The following is a 10,786-nucleotide window of genomic DNA, read 5'->3' on the forward strand; positions in this document are numbered from 1 at the left end:
GCGGACACTACCCAGAAAAAACTATTTCTGCAAGAAAAGTTGAGTTTGAAAAATGTCATATATTTACATCCACCAACATCTAGACCAGGGGTGGCCAGGCTGACCCGGCCTAAGAGCCACAAACAAAACCACGAAACTTCCGAGAGCCGCGGGGGGGGAGGCTTTTGCCCAGAGCAATAAACCAAACTCGAACTGCTTTCAATCTATCGGAGGCAAGAACAGTCCAACAGTACGTAAGGTAGCAGTAGCACGAGACTACCAAACCGCCAAACCGCAACCTCTGTTTCGATTTAAAACGCGTTCCATTTCTCTTTCTGGGGAAGTGTGACCAGGAGGGGAGGGAGGGGCAGGCGAGGGAGCTGTGAGCTGCACTTGAACACGCAAAGAGCCGCAGCTTGGCCACCCCTGATCTAGACTCTAGAGTATTCCCAGAAGGTTTCATTAGTTTACACTGCATAGTTAATTATTTATAAAGTATTTTCGGTCCACCAGTGCTAAAGAAAAGGTAAAGAAAGGTTGGAGCACTTTGAATGCATTTTTCTCTGCTCCACTTTTCGGCATAAATTTCACTTTAGGAAATCTATCATTTTGTTATTATAAGACTTGGAATCATTTTTAAGTTTTTCTGGGGTAAAATTTGAAGGGGAAGATAGCTATGAGCTTGTATTTTTTATTTTTGTCATTTTTCATGCTCAAGGACTAAAATTTTGGACAAAGGATGGAAATCTAAAAAATGGTATTTGTTTATATGGCTTTTTTGTCATGAAAGATGGTATAATGTAGAAATATAGTTCCATAGCTATCTGCTCTGAACTGTCCTAAAGCAATATAACACATGAAAATGACAAATTTATAAATAATTTCAAAACTAGTTTTCCTATGCGAACATGCCCACTTTCATCTTTGAACATTTGCATTTTTTTTTTGTACTTCACCCAGGTTAACAAAATTTGGCAGAAATTTTCTCAATATTAATAGAAACAAGCCTTGTAAATGACATTTAGATCAGACAAGTGGTTCAAACATTCACTTTTTTGGGTAGTGTCCCCCCTTAATTGGTTAGCTAATTAACTAAGAAGGTTCAATTAACTTTCTTAATTTTCACTTTTTGGGGCATAATGTAGTTGGAGAATTGGCACTCGAATTCATTATAGCCAAGTAGGTAAGCGCCAAAAAACCACGGGAACAATGAAGTAGAGAGACAGGGGGCGCCCCCTGTCTGTCTACTTCATTGTCCCTGTGTTTTTTTGACGCTTACCTACTTGATTATGAACCAACTAGCCCAAATTGCCTCTTTAAGGGAGGACGCGGGCTTTGAAAACCGAAAAATCGCGAAAAAGTCGATTTTTAGAAAACCTTATTTTTCGGTTGTATATCTCATAAACTACCTTCTTTGTAATTATCAGCACCAAATACAACGGGGAAATATTTAAAAACAATTATTTACGAGGCCTGAGTAGCATCCAAGCGACGGTCAAACGTCAAAATCAACCCCAACTTCGCGCGCTCGCCATTTCCGACGCGTTCGGCCGACAGCCGCCATCTTAGTCTTGTTTTGAACGTGAATTCTTTCTCTTTTTTTGCCAGCTCCCAAAATGGCGTCGGCCGCGTGGTTTCGGCGTGGTCGCCGTTCTTCCATGTCGCAATCGCAAGAACGCGATTGGACAGAGCGCGCGCTGGAGGAGCGTGCGGGGGAGCGCGCGACTGCTATTGGCTGGGACGCGATTTCTCCGCGCGCGGAGCGCTCTCCTCCTCTTCCGTTTCTCCTGCTGTTGCCGCTCGCGTCGTCTGCTTTTGGTAGTGGTCTGCTTGCACACGCTCTTGCTTTGTCAGCTCCGCTTCGTTTTTCGCCATCTTTACGATCGTTTTCCGAACTTTCTTTGAGTAGTTTCGTGTAGCGTGCCCGTCTGTTTCGTGGTCGCACACGATGCGGGGTTCGAAGTACAAGACGGTGCGCGCGTTTGGCGCGCGGAAGCGGTCCATGAAGTTAGTGCGGATGGCGAAGTTGGAAGTTTCTGCACGGCGTGCCGTCAATGATGATCGCGTCAACACTTCAAGTGATGGATTTTCTGTGCCATCGGCTGTCGTCGAGGAAGAACGCATCGCCCCACTCACGTCTGGAGTACCGAGCATGCCGACCGTTGTGGTTCCTCCCGAGATCGCGGGTCCCAGCGCCCGTCTTCCGCCTGCCGCGACAAGTGGGAGCGCGTCTTCCAGCACCCATCTGCGGACACATTTCCTGACACGTGAGGAGATCGAAGCAGGAGCTAGACATCGTGATACCGTTCAAGCCAAACTTGGAGCTATGCCAGCAACCCAGAGGAAGTTTGAAGCCATGCTGCCCGATCCCACGCCTGCCTCTGCTACAAGCCAAGGTGAGAAGTTCTGCCTTGTTCAGATCGACGTTTTGAGCAACCTGCTCTGCTGCACAGTGTGCAAGCATTGCTCGGGGACTGGATTGACTGTCCAAGAAGGCACCAAACTCGGACTGGCAGCAAAACTCGAGGTTGTATGCCCCCATTGCGGCATTATTGCAAGTTCCTGGACTTCGCCACGCCAGCAAGACTCGAGGGCCTTTGAAGTCAACATCCGCTCCATCATGGCAATCAAGCAGATAGGAAAGGGGCAGACAGCTCTCAATGACTTTTGGGCAGCTATGAACGTCTCCCACAGAGGTCTCCACCACAAAACGTTCCAAGAGCACCTGAAGAAGACCTTCAGAGAGCCAGAGGCCCTGTGCGTGGAAAAGTTTTATGCCGAGTCAGCTGTCGCGGTGAAGACAGCCTGTAAGAAGATGGACCCGGGGTTCTGCAAGGATGTCACCGTGGTGTATGACGGCACATGGCACAAGAGAGGGCACACATCTCACATCAAAGTCGGGTCAGTCATAGAATACCACACAGGCCTCATCTTGGACGCCGTGGTTTTATCCAACCTGTGCCTTGGGTGCCAAACAGGACCCAAGCCTGGAGATCAAGGGTACGACAGCTGGCACATGCATCATGTCTGCCAGAAAAACACGGACGCCAAATCTGGGAGGATGGAGGTCGAGGCGGCCCTGACCCTCTTCAAGCGCTCTGTCTCCAAGCACGACCTGCGGTATACAGCACTTGTCTCCGACGGGGACAGCAGGACCTTCTCTGCCCTTACAGAAGAGAACGTTTACGGGCTAGTCCCCATCGTGAAGGAAGAGTGTTTGAACCACGTTCAGAAGAGAATGGGAACGGCACTGCGCAACCTTGTCCAGAAGAGCGACAAGCCGTTGAGCGGCAAGGGCAGGTTGACGAAGGCCCTTATCGACAAGCTTACCGACTACTATGGCTGGGCCCTCCGAAACAACTCCAAGGACGTGGCAGCGATGCAGCGTGCTGTTATGGCCACCTACCATCATGTCACGTCGACTGACCAGGAGCCTCACCATGAACTCTGTCCGGAGGGAGCTCAATCGTGGTGCCGTTATAGAGTTGCCAAGGCAAAAGGTGAGCCACAGCCCCAGCACAAGCACAAACTCCCAGCCTACGTCGCTGCAGCTATGCTGCCCGTCTACCAACGCCTGTCGCAGGTTTCTCTGCTTCAACGCTGCTTGGGAGCAAAGACTCAGAATGCATCTGAGTCTTTCCACTCTGTCCTGTGGTCTTTGATGCCTAAGGAACAGCATGCATCGCTGATCGCTGTCGAAACTGCACTGCATGAAGCGGTGTTGAGGTTCAACGCCGGCTGCTACAAGGCAACTGCAGAAATATCGGTTGCAGTGGGACTTCAGCCGGCCCATCTAGCCCTCCAACGAGCTGCCAAGAAAGATGCCCTACGTCTGCACAAGGCCAGCAAACGACATCAAGACAAGTTGGAAAGGCGGAACAAGAAGAAAGTGCGCAAGAACACTTCTGACTATTCTGCAGGGTCATTCTAAAGCTAAAAATCTGTGTGCAACTTTCAAGTGCTGTTTTCTCAGAATGGATTTTTTCACTGCCGTGGCTGCTTGTCCCAGCGATATCTCAGGAACTGATGAATGGATTTTTGTGCTGTCTTTTTTATTCTGTTCTCTAATAACTTTGTGAGGGCATAACAGAGCCCTTTTTCTAGAAAACTATGCTAAAAATTTATAATAAAAAAATTAAATTTGATGAATGTGGGTTTCATTGATTACACAAAATTCAAAGTTGCGTTAAAATCTTTCAGCAAAAAATTTTTAAAAAAGGGCTCTGTTATGCCCTGGGGAACCTATCCAGGGGTCATCATAACAAATTTTACGTCGCTACTACCTTTTTCAAATTCTCCAGACCTGGGATAAGGAATGCATATGGACAATTTTGATAAATATTTGTAACTTGAGAAATAATATGCACAGCTCCATGAAACTTTGCAGTTACTCTTATGTCTGTGCTATAAATACACCCTGTAAATTTCGTTCAGATATCTCTAGAAATAAGAAAGTTCATATTTATTCCCCACCTCCTCCCTTAATGCTTCTTCTAGCCTAGCTGTGAAGTGAAATTTTTATTTAAAAATTTGTGGTTACTACGGAGCTAGAAATAGGATCCTTTTACTCGGCTTGAAACCGATACTGAGCCAACAAAGCATGCCCCTGACGTGGATCCCTCCACTCTGCGCTTGCATTGCACTGCTGACTTCACCTGCAGCTCGGATGCATGGATTGTGGAGCATGCCCAGGGTGGAGGGATCCTTGTCATAAGCATGCTTTGCCAGCTGACTTTCGATTTCAAGTCGTGGACAAGGATTACATTTTGTCGACCTATGGTGCCGACGACACGTTTTTAAAAGAAAATGTCATATCACGCCTAAACTACTCGAGGTGGAGTGCCTATTCTCGAACTGTACATTGTGCCCCAAAAACTGAAAATTTAAAAAGTTAGTCAAAACCTTTTAGTCAATTAGTTAACTAGCCCATATGGACTCTTTTTTAGTATATCCCCCAACGTAGCCCAAGAAATAAAAAAACACTAGTGCAAGTACCCATTTTTTTTTTTTTAAATTCTGGTCTCCCTAAAAAGTGGATCTCGACGACCCAAGCCTGTTTCTAGCTGAGCTGAGCCCTTCTCATTAAACGCTTGTTTCTACTGATGGTTATGTTGTATCGTTTCACATGCGTGGAAATTCAGCAAAGCGATTATTATTACGTCAGAGGCTTCCATCATCTTAGTGTTGTGGTTTGTATACAACCGATGGTCCCACATATTTTTGTTATCTCGCACAAACCATAGCTTTCATAAAACGTTGAATGTTGATTGGAGCAGTGGTTTGATTTAAAAACTCATCCGACTGATCGCTACGCTTTAATATACTAATCGATTCATAAATTTGTTAGTTGATTTTTTACCGGTCGATGCATGAGTCGTTAAAACTACTTTTTTTTTACTATGTCATAAATGGAGTATTGCATCCCATTTTAAACTTCATTTTGTGACGCATACAGAAATATGAACACGGGAAAGCCTTTTAAAGTGAAGACATCTTTAAGTTATTATTTAAACAGCATAATCACCCTCAATGACAATCACTAGAATGCTGAAGTGGTTCGCCTAAAGTTCCTAGATAAAAAGCTTCCTACAAGTAGCGATATTGTTTGAAGCGCCGACTGCAGTGACGGTGCAGGTTTTAGGGAGCAAATGGCGGTGCGCAGAGAGGTTTGAACTGAATGTTGCCATTTTGTTCCAGCGGAATGTGCTCTGTCATTTGTATTGGTTGTCCTTACTTGTAAAAGAAGTAGTAAGGGACTTTAGGCTTGCCATGCAAGGATGTGTCCTAAAAAAATAAAGACATGAGAAATGTATTGAATTGAATTGTATTCTGCGGCGCAATCTCTTTGAAACGAGTCTTAGTTGGACATGTTTGTTAGACACATAGCAGGCATTTTTAAACATTTTCCTGACTTTCTCCAGAAGGCAAAAACAAATATCGCAATGAAAGCACCACTCGAATTATCTAAAGGTTAATCGATGAACTGCCCAGTCCCGATATGCGTTAGGTGAGGGCGGCGGGTGATCGGAAATCTCGTGAGAGTCGCTAGCCCTCGCTGCGGTCAATGTTGTCTGTGTCGTGGTCGTTTGTTGGAGTTGTAGAGTCTGCTTTGTTTGAATAGAAGATTATTTAGCCAGAAATTTATAATATTAGCCTTTTGACATCTGCGGCCCTCACTGAAAAAATTAAAGCGGGTGAACCTAGACCACCGAGAAGAGCATCTAATAACACGCACACTACTGCGTTGCTCAGTTACACCCGTTTGTTCCACTGGCGGCAGATATATTAGCATAGTTTGTTTCACTTATTTTGGTTGTCCTGCCAACGATCAGTTTCCGGGTAGTAACAAGAAGAGGCGCTCTCTCCTCATCGCAACATAGTAGAATTGTTCCGACTCCGAAAAACTTGCCCACACCACGGCACAGTAAAGGGAAACATTGGCTGCAGCGGAACTCAATAGCACGGTAATTTCCGATAGAGCACTAACTTCTCTTCATGATAAATATTTATATTACTGCAAAAGCTAAAAGTTGCAAAAGCAAAAAATACATAGAACCTGCGATTTTACAGTCCACAGTAACCATATGATGTTATCCTGGTTGGAATTCATTATTTGTTGAATTCCCACGCTGGTGAACCGATACATATATTTTATAATAAACAAATATTTAACATAAATAGTGCAGTTCATCCGGAGACAGGCATCCGTCGTGGTGATCCATGCTTCCCAACGTCTGCCTAGAGTAGACGACGCATCCTCACGAGCAGTTATTTAAAATATAGACCGTACGCTGGTAACACGATTTGATCTTCACTGAAGCTCTGAACGGTACCACACCATTTTCCACTAAAATTGTTTTCCCGCCGATAGTGTGCAACAAAATAAACGCAAGAATCGACACCGTCTCACGCGCAAACATGGAGAGCCTATGGGGCGACCATGCTTCTATCCCCACTTTGATGATGATGATAGCACGACAGTAGCGTCACCTCTAGGTAGATCTCAAGGGTACTTAGAAGTGAGTTTGAAAGCCTTTGGGAAAAAAGGGAAGTAAGTGGCATTGAAAAGTGCAGGTACGTTGAAGGAGTGAAACGTAGCTTTCTCCTCTGGTGTGAACCTCAAGCAGCTGTACCAACGAGTAGCCAGAGCCCAAACACCGTCAAACACGCCAACAAGTTCATTCTGTGTGAAGAAGGTGCATTCGATACCCTCTAGCTGCAGGTATCAGCACATAGGCTACACTGGAAGGTGTATCACCCATGGACTTGGTGAGCATCACTTGCAAGTTTCTCGGACCTCTGATCATTCATTCCATTGTTGTCCGTGCCCGCAATTGCAGTGTCTGCTCTCCCTGGGAGACCAGAATTTGGGGTAGACACAGGTTTGGGAGAGAAACCATCATTTGCCTTGGAAGGGGTGCGCAGCAACCCTCCTGCTCTGTCACTGGTCCTGACCAAGTTTGAATTCTTGATACTTCAGTTGCTTTAAATTCCCATCTTGTCCTCCTCTCTTTCCGTCTTTCATCATCTAGGTTGCGTGCTCATCAACACGTTTGGGGTAGTATTTTTTATTGTCATTGCTAGTTGAAATGTGTGTCTGTGTTGTCTCTTGTCTTAGATGATTCTTCGTTGGCTTGTTTAGCAAAAAGGCGCAAACATGTTGCACAGCCAATGCAGTGCATGTGAGCAAGTTGCAGTGCAAATGAAGAAGTGTTTAGCCGACATGGTTACTTTATAGGAAACAAGCGAGATGGTGACTACCGTATCCACCTTGCAAAAACTAAATGCTGAGGTTTGGGAACACAAAGAATTTTGATTGCAAAGATAGCATTGGAATACTGCGACAGGCAGTCTTGGGTAAGGTACTTTTAAAAAGTAATTCGTTACAGTTACTTTCAGAAAAAAAGTAGCGAAGTTACCGTTACAGTTACCGCAACAAAACAGTAACTTGTTACGGTTACTTTTAAAAAGTAACGTTACTTTTCAGTTACTTTTCTATAACAAAAAAATGAGGAAAAACCAGAAAATGCCTTTCACCAAGTTTTTTTGCATAAAATTAAAAAGTATGCTTTTTACTTTATATTGTAACTTAGCAGAAGTTGCTTCTGGAAATTAGTGTTGGAAAAATTTCCACGCCAGACTAGTGGCGCAAATCAAAATACGAAACATGCGCAGTGCGGAGTACTGGCGCTAATCAAAATACGAAACATGCGCAGTGCCCTCCGCGTGTATTGTTGTTTCACGGTTAATTCACCGGATTAAAAAGCGCTTTCACAGAAAAAAGAAAAGCCACAACATAGATAGTGCTTCAAAACACTAAGACGTAAGTGTTCAGTCACAAAGTACAAGTGCGTGCGTAAAGATAACTAGATTTTTTTTTCATGAAATCTACACGTGGCTATATTCAGGTCGTGACTCGTGAGAAAGAAAGTATTCACAAGTTTGTGCAAGGCCAACTTGACACTCGAAATGTCGGAATAGATGATTTGAAAAGTGCAAGGAATATCTAAATTGTACTCGTTCAGTGATATATTATTCACAAAACACTGGAGAGTAACGACAAAAGTAACGTCGGTACTTTCATCGTTACCTCAGAAAAAAGTAATAGAACTACAGTTACAAGTTACATTTTAAAAAAGTAATTCGTTACAGTTACAAGTTGCCAAAAAGTAATAAAATTACAGTAACGCGTTACTACCCAAGACTGGCAACAGGGAGAAGCAGTATGGCGCCATGTGGTTGATCAAACCAAACAGCCTCGTTTGTATACAATCTGGAAGCCTGCAGCAGAGTCCTGTGTCGTTTGCTCCGCAGCTGTTCATCGCGCAATACCACATCTGGCTGGCGGCCGACACCCATGGTGTGCTAGTCCTGGTGCCAGGCTACCCTGTTCTGAACGTCATTGTGACCTCCTTCATCTTCGTGTGCATCTCGCACGAGATCCACCTGCTCACGGGAAAGCTGGTGGTGTTTGCCATTCCAGCCGACTGGAGGTACATGGTCCGCAACCTCTCCATCTTCTTCCTGATCCTCATCCCCATCGGCATCCACGACGGTATGTTCTGACGTGGGCGACAAGCAAACCGCGGCATCACTGGTGCGGCTTTCTCGCGTCCGCCCCTGGCGGCACAATGGCCCCGTTCCATGGCAGCCGATATAAGTCTCTCCAAGCGACGATGACGAGAGTGGCCTACCAGGCCTCCCAACAAAAGCTTGAAACACGAGCAAAGGGATGTTCCCTACGATGGGAGGAAGCAAGATGGCAGACAATGCAAGACCTCTGAACACAGCGCGTTTTGCCTTGTGTCATTTGAAGAGATTTTTCTCCATTGTGCTCACTGGTTTCCTCCCCCCTTTGCAAAACAAAGTGCAAGTTGAATGCGGCCACGTGTTTTTGGAAGGGCGTATTTTGTTTACCACGTTGTGATAAGCTGCTTGGGGAAGGGCGAGCACTTGAAGACAGGCGCCATATTCCGGATGTGTGGTTAGTGGACCAATCGTTAGACTATCCTAGGTTGAGACGCTCTAGGCAAATCGGGATGTCTTCGAGGTTGGAACGTACTGATTGCATAGTTTAGAAAGGAACAAATGCACCCTGACTGCAATATTTTTTGTTTTGCCCATTATTGGTCTGGTTTTATGCTTGGATTGGCTCCTTCAACGGTTCCTCCTTGTGTGTGTTGTAATTTTAAATCATTTTGGGTAGCATTGTATGTGCATGGCGAATGTGTCGGTGGGATCTGTCGTTTCTGATGTCATGTACAGTGGCCCAATTTTTTAATATCAAGCGAGCGTCGACCACCGGAACGGCCAGCGCTGTGCTGCGGAAAAATGCGGCGTCACGGGAGAGATTAAGCGCGTGCGCACAAAGCCCTTTCTGGTGGGAGCGTCGTCTACTAAGCTATTCCGTTGACCGCACACAGCCCCTGCTCCGTAGCGAAGGAGGGCAGGGCGCTTGCAATGTCAAAGTGCATCGAAGTGCATCAAAATCCTATTGATGTTAGCCTGTGTAACCTTGATTGTTGTTTCTATATCCCTTTGCATCATGCCGCCCATCGACATTCTCACAACACGTTCCTATGTTTCTATAGGCCCTCGAGGAGACATAAAAATGTGCGCGCGCCTGCTGGTCAAAGAAAACTGTGACTACCTGGCTACATAGGCTAGATGACGACCGCAACAATGCAGTTGATAATACAAAACACCAAGCCCAAGCGGAAACCCTGTCTACTCCGTTTCACTTTGTGTTGTACCGCAGCCGACGCTACGAGTTATCTTGGCCAGTCCATCACTAAAAGTGTGTCATGTGGCTTTCCCGTTGGGTACAACTGCACGGGGAAGCACGATGTCACGTGGCAGGGTAAAAGCTATTACGAAAATTAAAAAAGCGCAAAAGACAAGGACAAGAGGGAGCGACAACACAGGACAAGCGCTTACTTGCAACTGACGTTTTAATTCGGAAGATGAGGAAGATGAAGAACCCTAACGTTAAATGTTAGAAATATTTATGAGAAAGGAGTGAAAGGATCTAAAAAGACTGAGAATTGAAAAAGAAAAAAGAAAAAAATTAGTAAAAACAATAGGAAATGGTGGGCATGATTAAAGTAACCGTGAAAGAAATGACAGTGAATATATTAAGAAAAAGAAAGAGGAAGGTAAAACAAATTAAGAATATCTAAGGAAAATATTTCATGTACTCTAATTCTTTTGATGATAAAGTCACCGAAGGAGCACTGATGCAGGCATCTCCTTTGGTCGCAATCACTTCAGCCTCAAGGATTTCTCGAGTTCGCTTTTCTGGACGCCT

General features: G+C 45.1%; 1 protein-coding gene across 1 annotated transcript in view; it reads left to right on the top strand.

The window, feature by feature from the left end:
• The window catches only part of LOC8035685 (N-acetylneuraminate 9-O-acetyltransferase), a 98,308-nt gene extending 87,762 nt beyond the window's left edge, over positions 1-10,546 (top strand). Inside the window, exon 18 of the mRNA XM_029966601.3 lies at positions 8,794-10,546. Within this exon, the coding sequence (XP_029822461.1) occupies positions 8,794-9,045 (252 nt within the window). The 3' untranslated portion in view covers positions 9,046-10,546. The remainder of the gene's footprint in view (positions 1-8,793) is intronic.
• The last annotated feature ends 240 nt before the right edge of the window (positions 10,547-10,786 follow it).

This window comes from Ixodes scapularis, unplaced genomic scaffold (assembly GCF_016920785.2).
Source record: "Ixodes scapularis isolate PalLabHiFi unplaced genomic scaffold, ASM1692078v2 PGA_scaffold9__187_contigs__length_104089568, whole genome shotgun sequence".
In the NCBI taxonomy this organism is placed as follows: Eukaryota; Metazoa; Arthropoda; class Arachnida; order Ixodida; family Ixodidae; genus Ixodes; species Ixodes scapularis.